This window comes from Corapipo altera, unplaced genomic scaffold (genome assembly GCF_003945725.1).
Source record: "Corapipo altera isolate COAL_440 unplaced genomic scaffold, ASM394572v1 22b, whole genome shotgun sequence".
Taxonomy (NCBI): Eukaryota; Metazoa; Chordata; class Aves; order Passeriformes; family Pipridae; genus Corapipo; species Corapipo altera.
Genome location: NW_020884876.1, coordinates 25,022,985 through 25,044,757, shown reverse-complemented (window position 1 = coordinate 25,044,757; position 21,773 = coordinate 25,022,985). Strand labels below are relative to the sequence as shown.

General features: G+C 38.0%; 1 protein-coding gene across 2 annotated transcripts in view; it reads right to left on the bottom strand.

The window, feature by feature from the left end:
• Window positions 1-21,773, bottom strand: part of MANBA (mannosidase beta) — a 47,221-nt gene that overhangs the window by 7,958 nt on the left and 17,490 nt on the right. For both annotated transcript variants that reach the window (XM_027635795.1, XM_027635796.1), the window contains exons 7-14: window positions 19,224-19,334; window positions 13,615-13,766; window positions 12,571-12,688; window positions 10,355-10,441; window positions 9,698-9,865; window positions 6,958-7,176; window positions 5,499-5,663; window positions 3,844-3,988 (exon numbers count right to left, since the gene is read on the bottom strand). In XM_027635795.1, the coding sequence (XP_027491596.1) occupies window positions 3,844-3,988; window positions 5,499-5,663; window positions 6,958-7,176; window positions 9,698-9,865; window positions 10,355-10,441; window positions 12,571-12,688; window positions 13,615-13,766; window positions 19,224-19,334 (1,165 nt within the window). The remainder of the gene's footprint in view (window positions 1-3,843; window positions 3,989-5,498; window positions 5,664-6,957; window positions 7,177-9,697; window positions 9,866-10,354; window positions 10,442-12,570; window positions 12,689-13,614; window positions 13,767-19,223; window positions 19,335-21,773) is intronic.

The window sequence follows — 21,773 nt, the reverse complement described above, 5'->3', positions numbered from 1 at the left end:
TTTCTCTTTGATTTTGGGCCCTTCTCTCAATCTCTGTTGTGCCTTGATTTCCAAATGGATTACACAGTTGGAACCACACTGTAGTGGTTACTGGAGGGAAAGAGAGAAAGTTTGCTATCTGGGTAGCAGATACAGAGACCCTCAAGAAACCTGTACAGAAGAGGAAAAAACTCAGAGTAAATTTGACATTACACTTCCACAGGGAAACAAAAACAATAGAAACCCCAACCAACATACAAAACCATGCACTTAAAAGTTTGTACCAATTTCAAAAAACCATTCTACTACCACTACACCTATTGTTTTGGAATGTTTGAAAACATCAATAGTCTGCTTACCTCAGATCAGCTTTTTAAGGTTGGTATTTCCCTTTCCAAAAAACCTAGAGCAATTCTAAAGAACCAAAGCTCAACAGCTGTAGCAGTTTCATGCAGGAAGTGCCTTTCAAAGAAAACTTTTCCAGCAACAAGATCTTGGTAATACAATTGTCAAAGTAACTTCAGATAGCATAGAAAACTGAAGCTCACTGATTAAAAACCCCCACATTCTTCAGCTCATCTGTTGTCTTGATTTCCGTAAGACCAGAGCCACATTTCTTTATATAAAAACAGGCAAGTTGCATATAAATACCTTCACATCTCCCCCCCCCAAAAAATGGATGTAAGAAATCTGAAGATCAGTAGCTATCGTGAGAAATCTTTGGGCTTAAACTTTCCTATTACAGATATGCGTGCCCAAAGGCAAGAGTCAAAAGTTATTCAAAACAGCCCTGGGGTGGTTTTCTCCTCCTCCTATCACATTTAAATAAATTCTTAAAGAAATCCAAGTTCCCCAATTTTTTTCTGATAACATGGGGTGGGCACTCTCTGTGGTATCAAACTTCAGAACAGGAAACTAAAATTAGGTCTGTAATGAGACCCCAGTACCCTTTTTTCTGGCTCTTCCCTGAAGCTTCTACACTGAAAGCAGGAGTGAAAACAAACAGTTCTCCCTGAAATGATTTTAAATTAATCACTTCACACCATTAAATGCAATCCGAGAAACATGCTGCTAGTTCTTTCCTCACTCCAGTTTCATGAATTCAGATCAATTATTCTCCATAATAGCCTGTGCCAGGGCTCACCAGGGGCTCTAAATATTGAACCTGCAATAAAAGCCAGTTATCTGTTCAAGGGAACCTTGTGACAAGTGAGTTGGGTACCTCAAGGTTACACCTGTGTGGGGGAGAGATAAATTGCCATGTGTATTACAGCACTCTTCACCAAAACATACAGCATAGATGCTAAAGCATTCAACATGCACAACCAGCTCCACAACTAAGAGCTAACAGTCAAAACCCAGTTGTGATAAAAGCTGTTTAGTTCTGAGCTGAAGGCAGAAGTACTATGACAGGAATGCAGTGCTGTGTTTTCATTCAATCCCAAGCAAACATCTTAAAGATAAAAATTAAAAGGATAAACATTTGCTACCTTCTTCCCTCCCCACTTCATGAGGAAACATTTTTGCTTTGTAGGGGAAATTATGTAAGCCCCTCCATGGCTCTCTGCAAAATACCAGATTTAAATAAAAGTGCTCACTGGTGATACTACTGTGCCATCTAACAAGATGCAGAAACGTGTTTTTGAAGTGCAAATAAAACTAATTTCTCTGAAGTTTTGCATAATTCCAGCCATTAGCATTTCAAAATCCCTCTACCACACTGCCTAATTAAATGAATATTAAACCTTTCCTCATTCCACTGAGGGAATAGCACAAAACAAAGGGACAGCTGTATCTCTGCTGAGCTTCTTTTCTCTAAACCAACTTCAGCAACACATGAATAATTCAAGTATTTGATATATTTTCTACAGTGATGTCAGCTCTGTACTTAAAAAGACATTTATAGTCTCCACGATCTCTTCCTGTATCAATACACCTGTCTTTACAAAGAGACATTTTTCCAAGCATCTTTTTCTCTTGAGGTACTTAAAGCCTAAGAGCATCACCCATTGCTAGAATCATAAAAACGAACATCGGGATATTGTATTTCTTAACGCAAGTCTAGAAAGTCCCAAAAGATGAGCATTATAGCTAGACCATTGCCTTAACATTTAAATAAATTAGCCTGTTTCTTCCACTAATTTGTTTTCCTTTGTTGTTGCACTTACTTTGGATAAATAAATGAAAAAAAAAAAAAAAGAACAAAAAGAGAGGGGGACAAACATCTCCCAGAGAAAAAGGGGAAGGATAGGGTGGGCTAATTTTTTTTTCAAAGGAAGAGAAAGTGCTATTTTGTTCGAAGGACAGATCAAGAGCTTCAGACTCTTAGCTTTTTCTAGTTCCCTCTTATTTCTTCACATTCATGAAATACTTAAATCAAGATTTTCAAAACCAGAATATGTAAGAAATAACTAAAATTGAAAGAGAATATACCCAATAGAATAGCTGCCATAGAACAGTTCTTCCTTACAAAATGACTTGTAGCCAAAATGGAACATGAAACACAGCCACTTCCCTCATACCACACATTCCTCATTCCTCCCCTATTTCTTACTGCCTGAGTGATTTCTCTCTTTATATGTCTGATTACCCTGTTTTTGTGTTCTAAAAAGAAATATATATATATATATAATATATAAGGAGATACCATGTCTGTAAATAGCATATTAGCAGAATAATTTCATCACAAAGAATGATTCACCTCATCTGACATCACAGCAGACACCAAATCCCAGCTAGTCATCTATAAAGAGTTTCTCAGAAGCTATGCTGGGTTTCATATGAAGTTCTATGAAAATCACATTCAGCAAGAAGAAGATAATTCCTCCCAGTTATCAGACAGCTAAGGACACAATGAATCACGTATGGAGATAACCACTTCTCCCTCAACTGACTTACAGAAGAAATCTAGAGGCCCAGCCTTACACTGTAAATCCCATCCTGCTCAGAACAGGATCACAGTTCTGTTGGTTTTTTGACAGTGCACTATGGCCAACTCAAGGGAGAGGTTTTGATCATTTTACCATTGGGGGTAGAGAGAACAAAATCAATCAAATTTGTTGAGATTATAGAAAGTAAAATTATAGATGGGTGTTTCTTCTTACTCTCCTACCAAACTACCTCCCTCTCTATCCATTCTCACCCAGGGTGGCTGGGTGCATAAATGTATCTGTACAGCTGAGACAGTAAATATGATCAGGGATTTCCCCTTTGAAAACAGAATTTATTAGAAGTCCCAAAATTTTAAATAACTGATTTTTCTAATTTTAAAATAATTAAGCTTGCAAAAAATGTAAAGATTTTTTTTCTGGAAAAACCTGGAAGATATATTACATGCAGTTGGAAGGATCCACCTCTACATAACAAAAGGAAGGGTAGTTGGAAGTTCACAAGGGGATTGTGTCCTCAATCTTAACCATCACTCCTTCCTAATACGCAGTTTTGTCTGGCTTCAGCGATATTGGGAGAAATGAGAATACTGCTTAAACAAAAAAATATGTTTTTTTTAAGAAATTAAGAGTTACATACAATTTTAACTTCTCCAAACTAAACCCTGCTCAAACAAGGGTAAGAACTGGTGACTGCTAAGTTTGAACTTAAGCAGCAAAACTTCCATAGGAAAACAATTTCTTTGTTCTATACCCTCTTCCACTTTCACAGACTCTTAGGACGATCCTGAAAAAACACTTTTCTGGAAAAGTGTTTTTTCACTTTTCTAAAGGATGGACAGAAATATGTTCAGGGTTTGTAAAGTCACCCAAGAGACAGAGCAGAGCCATACTTCTTATTCTGACATGACCAGATGAGGAAAACAAAACAAGACTGGTAGTTGGTGCTTTTCAGCAGACTGTCACAAAAACTTACCCAAGGAAGCCCATGAAGGTGCCTGCCAAATGTCATTGAGTTGCCAGTACAGAGCTCCCATTGTGTGTCCTTCTCCCCTGATTATTTCACTTTGACTAGCACGATAGAATTCAGTTTCTGTTTTTGTACACTGAGCCTGCATCACCTTGATCAACAAACACATAAAAAATATTTTTGATATATTGTATTCTACTTTCTTTCAAAATGTGTGAATATATTAACATACAACACAGACTTCACAGCAGCAGCACATAACTTTAAACTCCCAAGAGCTGCCAAATGTCGTTATGCTGCACTACCTCCAGTACACATTCCCTTGATGTCTAAACTCCTACGATCTGAACTCACAACACACATTCACACTATAAAGCCAAAACTCTGCACCAAAAGGGCAGCCTTTCTCCATCTGAACTCTCATTTCTTTTCTCCTTCCTCACCTCATCTAAAAAACACTTTTCAGAATTGTTCATTGGCCAAGTTGTCAACAGATGCTAAACAGCCTGTTATGTTCTTCACAAAGCACATTACTAGGCTGGGGAAGTATTAAAAGAAATTCTTAAAATAAAGTTAAAAATCTTTAGGACAGCTCAAAAGCTAAAGATATCCACTTGAGCCAAGTTACTGTCTTTATCCTTTTTGCTAGCTTTATTTTGATATTCTTCAATGGTTTCATCTGTTAGGAAGGCCCTGACAGACTTAACCCTGGAGAAACTCTCATAGCTTTTTGAGTCTGGACCCCATTGTGCACATTTTACCCCTGTTTTCAGTTTCACAGCATCATCTATCCTTGTTCTCTTGTCAATAGTGCCTAAAATTCTCAAGCTGTTTTGTTTTTATATAAAACTTGCTGACAGCACTCTCAAACATTAAAAACTTAGTGAGCAGTTATTTCCATCAAGAGTGTTTCTGAGTTTCCTGAAACACAACAAAAATTAACAGCACTTTAAACTTGCCTAATAGTGTCAAAAAGTTACTTAACATTTTTTAAAACTTGCACAGAAACCACAAATTAAAAAACAAGCATGAGGTAAAACTACTCAGGGTGAAGAACAAAGTATAAGCTCTTGATTTGAAAAAAAGCCCAAATCATATTCTCTAAAATATCATTATCTGAGCATGTAACAAAATAAAAGCTACTAATAATCTAATTCATAAAGAACTACATTCCCTAGAAAAAAATCTTGTTTCGAAAGCATGTGTGTTCCATGTGGCAAAAATCAAAGCAATAAGCCTACAGGGGCCACATGACGAGCAAAACACTCCCACCCTGGAACAGGGAGTAACATATAGCACTGGGAATAATCTCATACCATGGAAAGCCAGCACACCCCTGCGTCCTCCACCAGTTTCATGAGTGAGCCCAGCTGGGGACAGGGACCAAGGTAGTGCACACTGCCAGACTTTATCCCAGTTGAGCCAGTTCCTGGGTAATTCCCTGAGAAGTATTCCAACCCTTCAATGATAAAAATAGGAGTCTCTCTCCAATACACGAGAGAGAAGCTATTTCCGAATTAAAACGGACTCTCAAATGCTTCAGTATAGAAACCTTCTGTATGACTGAGCATTACCTAACAGAACAGGCCTAGCTCTAACTGCTGACAGAATCTAATGGAACAAGCACTGGCAGCTACCTACATAGAAGATGTGACTGTTACCTGAGTGAGGTAAATTGTATCTTTAAACCTCTTTACAGGATCTGTGCCCTGTGGAAGCTTGAAATGACACCCAACTTCTTGAAGCATCTGAATGTTGCCACTGTCGTGATGTTGCCGATGGAGAGAAAAATTGCTTACGTAGGACCAGTCTTCAGCAGAAGAAACCTTTTAAAAAACACAAAAGTAAGGTATCAGAATGAAAAGGTAAAATGTACATTTAATGACCGTCAGGATATCAAGGAAAGGACACCTGTTACAGTCCGCTGACATCATGCAAAACCTTAAAATTGGTAGTAGATTTCTACAGTGCCTCATGCAGTCAGGCAAGGATTTTGAATCAGTAACACCCTTTGCTTAACACTCCTTGTACAAACAGATGATAACAGACAATACTGTTGAAGCCGATGGCTTTTGGCTCAATTGCATTTAACTTATTTGTCCTAAGGTTCAGTTTGGCCAAGGGATCTCAGAGTTTTGCTTGCACTTACAGTAAATCTGAAACATCCTACCCTAACATGGAAGAATGTATCCTAGTCAAGCACATTTACGCAAAAAGTTACAGAAGTCAGTAGGGTCATAAATTCTAATAATGTGTATATATATTTTCAAAACCTGCCTCTGAAAACGTATGATCATAAACCAGCTTTTTTCAACTAAGGACAACAATGCAGCATAATTCATACAGTTATTACTGCCAAACTTTCATTGTAATTACAATTTCTATAGAATCTTTTTATTTTTGTTCCTTTTTAGACTGGATTGAATAATTGTCACCGTTATTAATATGGATGAATGTTCTGATTATGCTTCACACAATATATTTTGCCTAGTAAACTTAAAAGAACATTCTGAACTCCTTTTGGTTGCATGCATGAGCATCAACATGAAACTCATCTCTCCCTAGATAAATGGACAAACAACACGTCTCTGCTCCAACTGGATAAATAAGATAGAACATAAAATATCTAAATTCAACAGGAGACATAAACAAATCCTCTTATGTGCAATACATCAAGAAGTGAATTATTTACGTGAAAGAAATTGCTAAAATTTACAAAAATCAAAACATTTTAAAATCCATCACAATTCAGCTTTTGTCATATTTCTTCTCTTTCTTAATGAACACATGTTCCTTAGACACTACAAGAGGAAACAGATGTTAGGCAATCATTACTAAGCTATACATTAAGTAGAATTACTGTTAAAACTACCAGTCTCATAATAGTCTCTCGCCTAAACTAGGTTCCCCTTGCAACATCAAGAATACTGAGGAGGAAACAGTACAGTTTCATCCCCTCCCTCCACACCATCACACACCTCTCTCCCACCTGTGCCATACTACACCTAATAATACATTATCCAAACTACAGTTTGGATGCTGTAATTTGTTGGAAAGAGACTCGTTGCCCTCACTGAATGAGAGTGGAGGAGACAGTAAGATGGGGAAGCCCAGTCTTACCTTTTCGATTGTACTGAAGGAAGGCCAGGATTGAAATCCATATTCTGAAGCAAAACGAGTTTTAGGATACATTGTCCAGTTCCAGCAGTCATTGTGGTAGTCATAAAAGTGAGTGTCACCATAATGGGTATCATAAGGATTCTGGGAGACCCAACCTTCTTTAACTGACTCCAAGCCATTGGTGGGACTGGACGCAATAAAAGGACGACTCCTATCTTCCTGGGATTTAAAAAAAAAAAAAACAAAACCACAACACCCTCACAAAGTGATTGGCTTTTATCATCTATATACATGGACCATATTTTGAAAAGGTGGGGCAGGGAAAACATGCCTTTTCCAAATTTTTGAGTCACCACCTAGGAAACATTCCCTTTTATGTCCTAACATTCATCATCTTTACTTGCTTAATTAGCTTCTTACTTATGTTATTGAAGGACAGCTGGGCATGATATTGCTTGCTCCACTATTCTGAGGGAGTCTCTCCTCACATCAAGAGATTTTCTATCTTTATATGCTTCTAAATTCTTAATGAAGGCTATTTAAAGTGTGCTTTGTGACTTCTTTGAGGAAAATTATTACTTTTGCAGTGTTTTTGCAGGAACAAGGCCACGATTTTCTCCTTTCTCATTAAACAGTTACCTAAATTTAGTCCTAACAAATCCAAGGTGTTCTGCTTCTAATGCTTAGATGGTATCATTACAGGTTATTGCCATTTTACCTGGCTCTGCATGTTAAAATAGATGAGACTACAAGAAGGGTTACATTTCAAATTGTTCCGATCTGCTTTTATTTATAGCCTCAGTAGACTTACAATACTAAATCTTTTAACAGTACCCTACAAAGTACTGAAGGAATCCTTTTGCAGGTCTAATTCATTTAACACCCTACCTGCAGTAAGATAGAGGCCTGAGCTGGTTACCAGTCACGAGTTACAGCAATTGGTTCCAACACAGCAACACACTTAGACATGTGCTTCATATTTTAAGAAATAGTTATTCCCCCACACTTTTTTTTTTAATGAGTAATTAATAATTAACTGAAACAAGTTACTACAGGATATCCTGGAATCCCTGAATTCTTTAGCTCAAGGTTAGAAGTCTTCTTAAACTATACAGTCCAGTATTGCTAGTAGTTACAGGTTTCCTCAGCTTTTATTATAGAGGACCTGAAGTTATTTCACTGTGTGGTTCCTTCTGGCACTGAAAATAGTTATTCTATGGATTTAAAATAAAAGAGGGTCCATATGGGATGGCAATGCCACACAAGTAAACTGTAACTAAAACCCAGTATCAAGTCAGAACACCTCACTTTGCTGCACATGCATTGGCCATCTAACTCATGTAGCTAATCACAGAAACACCACAGCATACCTCTACAAATAGCTCAGTATAGAAATCTAGAATCAATACATTAAGCAGGAATATAAGACACTATTACCATTTAGAATGAAAAACTGCCCTCAAAGCAAGATCCTTTTCAGCAGGTTCTTTCAAACCTGGTTTCATTTTTGTTGCTTCCTCGAACCTTTTCCTGTAGAAAGACATTCTAAATTTTCAGAGTACAACTGACAATGTCAGTAGCCTCCAATGACAAGCAATAATACTGCTGTCACTGAGTGTCTGTCTTAGCAAAGGGAAATGTCAGGTCACAAGCTTTATAATATTAAATGCACCTCATCATGAATACGACAGAAATTAGACCAAAATTATCGTACCCTGCAGTCAGTAAGATCATGCTATACATGGGATAAGTAGGTAGGAAAAGGCACTAGCATTTTTAAGTAAATAAAAACTCATACTCTTGTTGAAGCAGAAAGTTCTAACTGGACAAAATTCTTAGAGCATTTTGTCTCTTAGTTAACAGGAAAATTTACAATTCCCTAAGGTTCAAGAATTGTTTGTCAATCCCTATACAATTATGAGACATCAATTTGGGACTTTTCAATCAATTTCACTCTACATACACACAAAAGAGTTAGGTAAAAGTAGGTTCCATTAACTAATAAAGAACTGCAATACTTCTAGGAGGAGAAATAAAACTAGAAAAGCTCTGCAAAATGGGTTGTACCAAACTGCAGTAGACTTTACAGATTCCACGTGTTTGTAGAATGCATGCTCACAGTTTTAGTTCTACCTCAAAGTATTTTCTTTTGCCTTCATGTACTGTAGAATACCACTATTCTTTCAAAAACACACAATATAATGAGGACATCAGCATGAGGACAATGTTTAGCATCACTTTTGCTTAACCTGCTTAAGCCAAAAAACTTCAAATACTGGAAGAGCACACTGAAAAAATGACATCTTCATGGATTTCTTCAACTGCTATTAAAAGACCAGAGGGTTGTTAGATGCTTCTTACAGTATCCTTCAACAAAATCAGCAAAAAGGAAACCTGATCATCTAGATTAATTAATTAATGGGCAAGTTGATTTTTGTCCACTGGCAGTGAAGGCATTTGTGAACATATTAAAAAATCAGAAGGAAAAAAGAAGCAAGATCCACTACATTTTCAGGTTTTCCTTTACAAATCACAAAATGCTAAAGGCATAAGTAATTTTTTTGGATTGTTTTACTCTGAGAATAACCCTTAAGTTTAGAGAGCTGTTTAGAAGAGCTCGGAAAAGGCAATTTCTCAATAATGTGCTGGGTTTAATTTCCCAAAAGGAGTAAAAAAGAAAATCCCAACTTAAAACCATTTGCCAAGGCATATTCCCCTACAGTTTCTTGAGATCACTTACATTAAGAACTATCTCTCGTATGTTCTTCACATAAAGCATCAGGTAGTCTCTGATATATATCTCTCTTTGGGCACGAGGTATGGAGAACCAGTTGCTTGAAATTGCTGCTTCATTTTCATTGTTACCACTCCATAGAATAATTGATGGATGAGATTTTAAACGTCGCACCTGAAATACAATTTACAGTTTCAGGAGTCAAGCAAAATTACTTATACATATATTTTTTTTAAAAAATCACTTTGTTACTACTTGAGTTACAAGTTCACACACATATTACGTATACTTAGCCTACAATTCCCGTTTGTAGCTGCACTGTTCACTATTCCCTCAGTTTGCCACTAGGCTCAAATTTTTGTAACATACACTTTCAGAAGGGCAAACTTCTAATATGCTGACATATATCTATCATATGCACATGTGTACCTCCATCCTCATCTACTTAGACACATGTGAAGGGTAAATTCTGTGCAGTCTGCTTGACTGACTGCTCCTGCAAGTAGTAGAAGATTTACCAGGGTTATGTTTTATGTATATACTGCTACATAAAGGTACACTAACAAACACTTCCAGAAGACCACTCCTGGAAAGCTAATTTATACAGTTGGTCAATCAAAAATAGATAATGGGAAATAGAACTTCGACACAAGGACAAAATACCTGATGAAGAACTTCTGCTCTTACAGATGCTAAATAATTCTGGTCAGTTGGATAAAGTGCACAGGCAAACATAAAATCCTGCCAAATCTACAGGGAAAAGGAAAGATTAAAAAAATCCATTAGCAAATTATTTTATATAATTGAAAAATATACGCTTATTGGATGCACAATCCTGTTCAGACAGAAGTTATTTATTTTAAAAAATTAAACTTAAATGTTTTATTTGTTATTCTTGGAAAGCACCAGAAAAACAGTCATGTCCTCCTTGGGGTTCAGTATGTGCACACTCCACTGTGGTTGTCCTCAATATCAGAGGAATCAGATCCTGACAGCCTACACTGAGGAGTGCAATACTGCTCAGCAGGTGGAGTTCAGTAAATTTCAAAAGAATAATTAGAAACATGAACATGGGGAAACTTGCAGCTGAACAGAACAATTCTGTATTACTACTTTGCAGGTGTAACACCATATCCCCATTACTTAATGAGAAGAGACAGTAATTCTTCCAGTGTGGTATCGAGCACACTTAATTGATGACAAAGTGTACTCATTAAGAAAACACTTCCACACAATGATCCCAAAAAATAGCAAATCTTACACAGTAAGAGGGGCAGAAACAAACTAGATCCTCTAAAAACACAGTGATCTTTCTGTTCAAAGAACAATCAAGTAGATATCATTGAGAACAACAAGCCTTTCCATTCAACAATAATAAACTCCATTTGTACCTTGAAGGAGAAGAATTACAAAAAAAGGGGAAGGAAAGAAGCCCAACGAAATGGTTAAGATTTTTTGTTTACCTGTTCTGTTTATTAAACTGCTGTAACTTTGAGACTCCTGCTAGTCTATCTCAAATGTTAATGGAAAGGCCTCTACAAGGAGCACATTAACCTAAAGGAGTGTGTAGGAGACTACACTTTTCTGAACACCATACTATACAGAGAGAGACAGACCAGTTCCTCATGTAATTGCATTTTGATTGCAGTGAGAACATCCTTTTCCAGGGCTCTTTTCAGCATACATTCCCTAAAAAACCTGAAGATAGGGCACAAGACAGTGGGGGGTAATGGATCCATTAGTAACTGTTAAAATCCTAACACTGTACACAAAACCAAAGCTATTGCCGAAGAGTCACTCATAACCCTTTAGTGACTGACTGTGTGGAGTCAAAACTCTCTATTGAAAGAAACTTTCTCTCACTATTTCCCTCAGTGAGCTATCGCTGGTTTTCCTTAAGCACAGTTTGACACCAAGGCACTTTAAAGCCTTTGCAAGACCATCAGAAGAAACAAAACCAAAAACCTTCATCACCACCCCCTCCAGAATAAGGATCTGATTTTCTGCATCTACTTGCTATTTTGGCTGTTAAATAGGATCTAAATCTTGTATTGAGCACTGCACAAGCACAGATCTAAGTGGCCTACTTAAGGTGCCTAGTGTAAAAAAATGAAAGAACTGTAAGTCCTCAGAAGCCTTGAAAATCAGGACACTCATTCAGATGACTAAAATAGATGTAACTTCTTTTTTCCCCAAGCAGGTATGGAAGGCAGCAAAGTACAAGTTCTGTTTCCCTGCTTTTTATGCTGCAGAGCAACACCAAACAGACTTGCCAGGATTTTTAATAACAGATGCAATTTGGTCTTCATTCATCTAGTTGCTATTTCATCAAAACTTATTAATATGTGTCTGCAAACTCATGTAATTGAAGGTTTTCTCTAGGGATTGCAACAGGTGTTCTCCTTACTGCTACATTTATAGTCAAATGTAGCTTGTTCAAAATGGCCATCTGGATGAAGCCTTCCATGTTTGACTTCGGGACAAATGAAAAGTTTGAACCAAAAAAACCCAAACCTTTTCAGCAATTGCTATAAAGGAAAAAATAGTTTTAAAAGAAATAAAATCCATTTCCACAACTGAGAAAAGCATGGCTAACTTCTACAGACTTCTGTAAAGTCTCTAAAATATCACTTCTAGATTCAACAGACTGCCTTTTTAATCAGAAACCATTCAAATTAAAAAGAAATTAAAAAACCCAACCAGCCAACCAAACAAAAAACAGGTGGATCTAACTTCTCGGGTTGATACTTTACAATATCCTTTGGAAAGATGGTTAGAATGCATGTATTAATTCTCTTATTTTTGTTCATTTAAAACGAATTTTCATTTACAAGTTCTTGTCAGTTTTTAAATAAGTGTTCTGCATTTATTGCTTTTACCATTATTCCTATTTCATCACAAATATCGTAAAATTCATCTTGTTCATATACTCCTCCTCCCCAAACCCGAAGTGCATTCATGTTAGCATCTGCTGCAGACTTCAAGAGTAGCCTTAATCTGTAAAATACAAGTTTTGTGAAACTGTATCACTTAGGAGTTTCTAAGGTTATACAAACAAACAAAGAAACAAATACCCCTACCAAAAAAACAAACAAAAAGGCCAAACAAAATCACAAAACCTAAATCATTAGTAGGCAAACTAAGACTTATAACTTTGACAGAAATTATCAAAATACTCTATTTTCTAAGCCTGCATGCCTTGACAGAGCTCTGAAAAAGTAATTTTTTGTGCAGAAAAAGTTTCTTGTTCCTGTTAATACTTACAGAATAGATGGAGTGACAAGTAAGTGCTTTTACAGAAGTTTTGGTATGACTAGATTTAGAAATACTCTATTTTCTTAATCATATTGTTCATTTTCTTCTTAGATATTACTTGCTTTGTATGTCAATCACTTGAATTCATATTCTCTTTTAAACACAACCAGAAACGTATATTCTCTTTGTGAGTTCCACGATGCATAGTGAGAACAGTGGAATGAGAGGGTAAGGAGAAAGACTGAGACCCTGAATCTCATTTTAAGGGTTTCAGGCTCCAGACATTTTTCTTTAAATCATACTGGCAGCCTCTAAATTGCATATGAATGCACACTGCAGCATGCTCTGTTATCCTGGTTCCCCAACTACCCAGAGCAAAGCTTAGTCAAAGTACAGTATAGTCTCCATAAAAATACCCAAAAGGCCAGTAACCTATGAACTACAAAAAAAATCACCTTCCCATCAGTAATCTCACTTATGTGCCTTGACACTCCAATCTATTCATGTTAACAAAGCCCTAATTCTGAAGCCTCCAACCCCCAATAATTAGTGTACTACCTTGAAAGCAGTTCCACCCACTAAAGCCAACCTTTCATAAAGGGTGTATAGAGAATCAGGAGGAGGAAAACGTGATCCTTTATCCCTAGAGAACATCAAATGTGGCTTACGTGTCATAGGTCACCCTGTCCTGGAAAGAATCTGCAGGAATCCAGTTCGAGCCCTTCAGAAAAATGGGTCGGCCATTGATTCTGAAGTAGAAACTCAGACCTGGTGAGCCAGGAATAGGCTCCTGAACAAGTTCTACTGTCCGAAAATAAGCCTGTGAAGACATGAAACTTAGATTTAAAGCTGACAAAAATGAATTAAAACAAAATTAATAAAGAAAACCATTACAAAAAGAATTGAACTGAACACTAACAGCATAGAATTTGTCAAGGAGTCAAAAGACATGGTCTTATCTCTAAACTCCTGCTTGCTTAAAACACACTGTAGCAGGACTGAAAATAATTCTTCCAATAAACCTGTTCACTTTTAAAGTTACTATCATATTAAGAGAGAGAGAAAGCATGAGCAAACGACTGTGCATATGTACACATGTATGTAAGCAAGAGACAGGTGCAGGTTTGCTTGTTGCAGAATTCAGTTAAAATTCCAGCTGATGACCAGTGGGAGGAATACAGTGGTTGCACTAGATCAGAGACACCATTTAATCTGCAATATGCTCCTCACAGAAGGATGATCCAGCTGCTCAGTTTTAAGTCCTGCCCCTAAATGCCTATCTTCAGTTTCACCTAGTAAAAGCAAAACCTTACTCTTTTACTGCCCTTAAGTGATACCTTTTTAATAGGTGTAGCAATTAAAAAGATGTGCACGCAAACACAAACGGCTGTTCCCAAGTGAAGGGGCCCTCTGGCCTTCACAGCTGCTTTTGAACAGCATGATCAGCAATATAGTTTCAAAGAGACCAGTTCAGCTAAATAACCACTAACGTCATGTAAGGTATTAAAGACCATTCCAGATAAAAGCACATCTCAAGCAGAAGCCAAACTTTTACAGCTGCTCTTTCAGCCTAATATATGACACTGTGTACTGTAGACACTGAAACAAGAAAACATTCCTTCTTCCCATTGCAGGTGAAATAAAAGTTCTTAGGAAATCATTCCACATTTTTTCTGGGACTTTATTTCAGTCAAAGCTACAGTGTGCTCTAAGGGGTATCCTGATTGCACTGACATAAACAGTCAATTCTACAGTCATGAGAGAGCACTTGGTTCACTGCAATAACACTTTGCTCTGTCCCCTTATTTGTACAGGTGTCTTCCCCATCTGCCACGGGGTAGATGAATAGCAGCTGTCATGTTTGCTTCTGTGCACCTGCAAAGTGTTACAGAAAATATCTTATTCAGGGAGGCTTGAAATTTCTTTTTTTCCTGCATCCTTGTTCCAGTTCAACTTATCCAAGCCAGAAAGAAAACTCTTTTTCTTCGTTGTACCTGTTGCTCATTTGGGACAAATGAAAAGTTTGAACCAAGAAAACCCAAACCTTTTCAGCAATTGCTATAAAGGAAAAAATAGTTTTAAAAGAAATAAAATCCATTTCCACAACTGAGAAAAGCCTCCTATTAGGGAGATAACTGGGAAATTAAATAAAGTAAATAAAGTGGAGGAAAGCCAATAGCAAATTTCAGCCAACTCACACCAAGCAACAGGTTTGGGTCAGGAAGGCAAGAACTTCATTTTTTCTAGACTACCCCTAAGATAGCAACCACTCCTCCCTCAGAGGACTATTTGCTTTACCTTTTCAAAAGGTCAGCTTGTAAAGTACAGCCTGTTCCCTCTCTGCCACAAGCTGAAGTTGAGGCAAGTATCTGTCAGTAAATCAGGCTAAAATTAACCTAGTTAAGTGCAAGGGATATACCCGTCTTAAAGATGAAACTTATGTCTTTATTTCACACATGAAACAAGGCTGGGGAAATGACTAATCCCACTATGGGACTGCATTTTCTAAACTTTCACTTTATCAAGAAATCACACATATAGACAGAAAACTATTTCCAGAGGTAGGGAAGTAAAAGAAAATTACCACTTATTTGCTTCCTCTTTGGTGCTTCTAGGTCAACTGAACAATTATTAACCAAACATCTGGACAGAGACAACGCATATGACAAACCAGATGCATGAGTGGAGGCTGCAGAACGCTGACCTCAAACTGAACCCCTCTGCATTATGGCAGAGACCAAAAGATAAAAACTGAATGAATAAAAAAAAAAAGGGATTTGCCCAAGTCCTGCAGTGTTTTACAGTGTTGCCCAGGGACAACAGTGCATTATTGGAAAGTGGGACTCAGTATCACTAAAGAAACTCCCAGCTAGAGAAAAACTACAAAGTCAGGCCACTGAGACAACATTTCAGATTCCCAGTCCAATATCTCTGTGCACATATGTGCACTGAGGACAGTGTGCCCTCCCTTTTTTCTGCTGCAATCCCATTGCTCACTGGGTTGGTTGAATATAGGTCAAAATGATGAAATTAGCTTTAGGACAAGAGTCTTACATCCAATCCTAGAATTCTGCAGACTTATTTTAACATGAGAAGTTGAATTAAAAAAATAACCATTACAAAAATTATCTTCCTCAGTGAATTCAGTTACTTGGAGAAAAACTCAGTCTCTATTGTGGCTCTTTTTTATGGCACAAAGTGGAATGGGATTTACAGTTGGGGCTCCCAAAGTATTTGGGACGTCCTCTTCATCGATGTCATCAGGCAGGTTGTGACTGTCTCAGAGTGCATTTGTAATGGAGTATTTATATTACTAACAGAAGTAATGTGATATCACTTTTTCATGTTCAAGTGGAACTGGCTGAATCCGAGGCAACCTAAGAGGCTGAAACACTCAGCCAGGACCACCCATACAGCAAGAGCAAGAGGAAAAGCTCCTTAGCCTCAGCTCACGTTCCCAGACTTCCAAGGTTCAGTGCCTTTGTGTTTCCAACTCCATTGCTCCCCAGGGGCCCATCTGGTAACACAGCCCATCTTCCTGTTCCTACAGCAGCTTCCTTCTGCCTCGTGGGGTAAAAGAAGGGCAAGGGGAGACAACTAGCATCTGGTATGCTTAGTTACATGCCTTTCTGGCTACCAAAACCTTGGCCACCTTGAAATCTGTCTGATAGAGCTTGCTGCCTGAGGGCTGAACATTTCTTCCAGTCTTGGAGCCCACTGAAGAGGTTCTCTAGCCACCACAGATCAGTCAGCTGGTTCTGTGCAAAATTAAGAAAGAGATACCTGTCTTTTTAAGTCACATACAAAGGCTTTGTACACAGCTAAGTGACCTGTGGATCACATTTGGCATTCCCAGATTTAGCAGTAGGAAAAGTAATAAGGATGAAGATGCCTAGAGCTGAATTAAGATCACAGAATGCCCCAGTGACCTAACAAATTAGCACGCAGCATGAAAGCGGTGTGAAAACTACAAAGCCAAAAGGAAAGACTTCTGCAAGTCATACTAAAAGGCCTGGGGGGAAAAGAGGGTGTAAAGGGATGGAGGGAAAGACAGCTAGAGGGTGAGATCTTTCAGGTACTAAAATAGCCTAATGAAACAAAAAACTCATAATACAGTGCTAAAGAAATAAGCATACAGAAAGATGGGGAAACAGAACTGAAAAGCAAACAAATGCCTCATGAGGCAATGAAAGAGGTAATAAATTCCTTGATGTAGGCATGGTAAGCAACTTATCAATAGCAAATAGGACTGGATAGACCCTCACTCAAGACAATCAATTTCACTCTGAGATAACTTCTGGCTATGACTTTGTTTCACACTATCCCGAGAAACAAACTCTAAACCAAAATATTGAAATGGAAAACCAAAACCAATCCCATCCTGGATGTTGGCTTTCTTCTGTTTTGGTATTCTGCTACTCTGAACAGGAATGAGTAAGTACTTCCCCCAGCCAAAGAAGTTCCCAGCACAGCTGGCTAGAGCTCTATAGAACTCCTGAAAGTACATACTGGAAGACCACCCAGAAATATTCCCAAAGGATTAGTTAATGTTTTGAAGACTACTCTAACATGTCAGAATCAGAGAGTAGTTCAAGTTAAGAGTAGCCAAATCTGGCATAAGATCAAGATGTGTTTTCTCACACATACAATTCTCATCCTTAGGTTTTTGCCTGTCCAAAGTGAAGTAGATGCTCATAGGGAGACAAACCACTTGTGAAACGTCTCACCAATAATTTTTTTTCTTAAAAAAAAGGGTGGGAGTGGGTAAGGTATTTCACCTGAATATAGTCAGTACTAGATAGACAACAGAACCGATAACAGAACAACTTTCAGGAACATTAATCCCTGTTTGTATCTCCTGAACTACTCAAAGTTCTTGTTAAGCCATATGAGTGTTGCTATTTAGTCCTGCTGACATAAGAGAAAATTGTGCTAGAACATGAAAAAACTGCATACAGAGCCTTTTTCCAGTCATACAGCTCTGGGTGGGGGTGATGGTGTGCTGGTGTGCTTGTCAGAATCCAAGACAGAGATTCACAAAATACATGAAGGAAGACTAGACGTAACAATATAAAGCTTTAAAGGCTGGTTGATTTATAATGCCCACTATGTGGTGCATTTGCTTTCTTTCCCCCTCTTTCCCCTTAAGGAGAAAAAAAGAACAGGCTTCTGAATATCTTTTGAAGACCTTGAAGTCCCTAAGATCACATGCCACAGAGCTCTATGAAATATTCTGACACAACCACACAAATGGAACTGATTAGCTTTTCTATCATTGTGCATTTTTCACACAGTAACAACAGAATTTTCCTTTTTATAAGCTTTATAGCTATATTTCCTATAACTAGTTTTTCCAAGCATAATAATGTATTTACTTGGTGTGGGTTTTTTAGTTGTTTCAAAATTAAATCACTAATAATAGCAAAGAATTATTATTATGACTTCATAATCAAACTAAGGGCTAGTCCTATAATGACTAGGACTCCAGAAGCTGTTGCTTTTTCATAGGGGTTTTTCACATGAACAAATGCTATGGCAAATAATAGTTTTAGATGCCTGGTGACCAGATTAATTTTTAGTGAAGCAATATACATCAGAACCACCTAATAAATGCATAAATTTACTTGGTTATTTCCACATATTGATGGCATAAGGAGCCCAGCCTGATCTCTATGATTCTTCTTTTTAATGGACAAGTGGAAATTACCTCTCTAGGGTTCTTAGCAAAACCAAACAGATAATTAAACAGCCAGTGTGTTACAGGAACCCCTATGTAAATATCCCCCAAAATTACCTTCATGGTCGTATTTAAGATGTTACCTCTTCTTAAACCTGAAGCACATCTATCAACATTCTAATAAATGAATGTATGTTAAGCTTTTAGGAGTATGCCTATCGCATAACTTTTTTAAAAACTGAATTAACAAGAAAAATCTCAGTAATAAACCTTCACATAATCTACAGAAATCTGAAACGATTTTTCAAAGCCAGCAGCACAGTATATTAAGTATATCTCTTTTCTGAGATTTCCATCTAACTGTAAGCCATCTTCCAGTCTCAATACAAGTAAGCATCCATACAAGCTAAGACTACCAGAAAACAGGTAACAGGTAACCACACACTGTGACATGAAAAAAAAAACTTATTTCTCATTAGCATTTTCACATGCATATTACAATCGAATAACATATTAAAGAGCTCTAGATACCTGCTGTGCAGAGTGGATGTCCTGGTAGCAACAGTGCAATGCCAGATGTAATTAAGCGGAAGGGCTCACCTTTGAAAATTTCTCAATCTGGTATCCTGGCTCCATGATAAAAGTTGTTTTCATGTTGTATCCAGTTTGCTTTCCATGTCCATTTGGCCACCAAGCCTCTACTACAGAAGTCTTGAACAGACAAGAGAGAAAGTCAGAGTAACATGTATAAAAAGAGGCACAAGATGCACCTGTGGGCTCAGATGTCTTTGAGTGAATTACCACAAGTGTAATGAGCTTTTGTGCTTCAGCTGTGGTAGGCTAACTGGGATTTCATCAGCTGCAGCTCTGAGGTGAAAACCATTTAGAGAGAAGTATGATTTCTTCCACTAAAGTCCAGGCTGCCACTTCATCTTGCATCCACAACAGGCCATGAGCATGCATACACGTGCATGCACACACCTAGCTGCTACCTGTCAGTTGAGGCACACTGGACAGACTACTCCTCCAAACCCCAAATATCTGTGTCAGGAGCAGACATAGTTCACTAGCCTCTGAATCATGCACCTCCTCTCACCGACAGCTTTTAACTATCACATGCAACATTCTATAAACAGTGGGGACACTTTAGAACTGCTACTACGGTAATAGGTGACTACACTGACTGCTTCACTTACGTCAAGCTTTTCAGACAAATTCTAAGTTTCATTCTTTCTTTTTGGTATTTTCTGCTTTTTCTCTAAGCTTCCTAATCACACCATTAGTACTCCATAATTTTTACAAACATAAAACACTACCTCTAGAACGACAGAATGACTCAACTTTCTCATTTTTCTAATCATGGAGTAATATTTACATCTTCATTCCAGCAGCCTGCTTCTGCTGCCCATCCTGTTGCCAGCATTTGCCAGTTGAGTGCACAACACAAAAATTGTGGAAAGAAAGCCATAACCCATGCAACCAAATAGTGCAGGGATCAGCACTAAATAGAGTCATGCAAGGAGTGCCTCATCTTTTCAAATAAATTGAGGCCAGAGAGCAGCCCAACAATACGTTTTGCTGTAGCCATACTTGGATGCAATCATAATGTATCTACCAACATTTCAGCTTCCCTGATACAGAATTATCATAACTGCTTGTGCAGAAGTACTAATCTCTGTGTTGCACGGATACAAATGGAAGCACAGAATCAGCGTGTGCCTCAACAACAAGGGAGTGTTTGCAGCTGCCTGGAAGGACCGGAGTGTCTCATTGGCCACTAATGATGTCATCCCTATGCTCACCATTAGCTGATAAGCAAAACACCGTCATGTTGGCAACATAGCACTTTGTGTGGCAACTGCAGGAAGACTGATACACATCTCGGGTGATACGCACCACTGAAACACCTACCGACTCCACAACGTAATCTGCAATATACTCTCAACTAGAAATAAATTTCTTGTGAGGTCTCAGTATTCAACATGCACCACACATATCTGTGTACAGACTAAGGGCTCTGTTAGCCTCATCGATACATGAGAACACATTTCAGGGCTTCTCAAAAATCAGCTGATGTGAATTCATGCAGCAAAGCCTTTTGTGTACAAAGAATAATGAAACGCTGCTGTCTCTGCTCTGAAGGAAGTGCTTCCTCACGAGCTTGCAGTTGCACTACATTAACAGCTCTCTTCTGAGGTTGGTGGTGGGGCAATTAAATACGCAAAAAGAACGTCTGAAGTTTCACTTTGCAGTTCCTGCTTAATGTAATCCATTAAAAGGCTAAGCAGAGACTAATGGTCGTTTTAAATGAAACCAGGTATTTGCAATTGCTCACATAACTTGCATATCGGACAACAACAGTAACAAAAATTGTATGTTTGTATGCTTTTGTGTCAAAATAAAACAAAGCACATAAGTATGCAAGTCACTGAGTGTGCACACTAGAACATAAACACCCTGCTTGCCTCTTAACACGTTTTCTCTCCACTCAAAAAACTGACAAGTGGACTCAAGAATACACACATAAGGCAGTCAAACTGGGAAAACAAATGCAGAGTTACACAGCAATATATAAAACCAGAAGAGCCAGTAAAATACAGAAAGATTTGAAGGCTGACTCTCAACTGTTATTAACTGCCAGAATGGTCAAAAGCCCCAAATTCCTTCTCACAGCACATCACTCTCCCACAGATCTAACTGTCCCGTAGCAGTGAAGCAGACAGCAGCTCCCATGGAGAACAGCCAGGGTTCCCACTCTGCCCACTGGGCTGAGCCTGCGCTGTTAGGTTCAGTTCTGCAGTAGGGAACTGCTCTCTGTGCAAGTTCATACCTCTTTGTGCCACACTGGGCTCACTGCCTAATTCAAGACACCTACCTACTCGTCAGCTAGAACAGACACAGTGATTTTCTTAATCTCCCAAGCCTTTACATCTTTCCTTAATTACACCTGTATGATAAAACTCAACAGTTTCTAAAAAAACAAAAGCAACAAATTTTATAAAAGTTAAATAATGCTGGTGAATTAAATCCACCACAAGACAGCTTCCCAGCACCCTCTGAAGGCAAGTAAACCAATTCTTTCCTCTTTCAGCACTGAGGTGTGTATCAAATTCATCAATTTTTCAACTGACTTGTCGTTTCCTTAGAGAA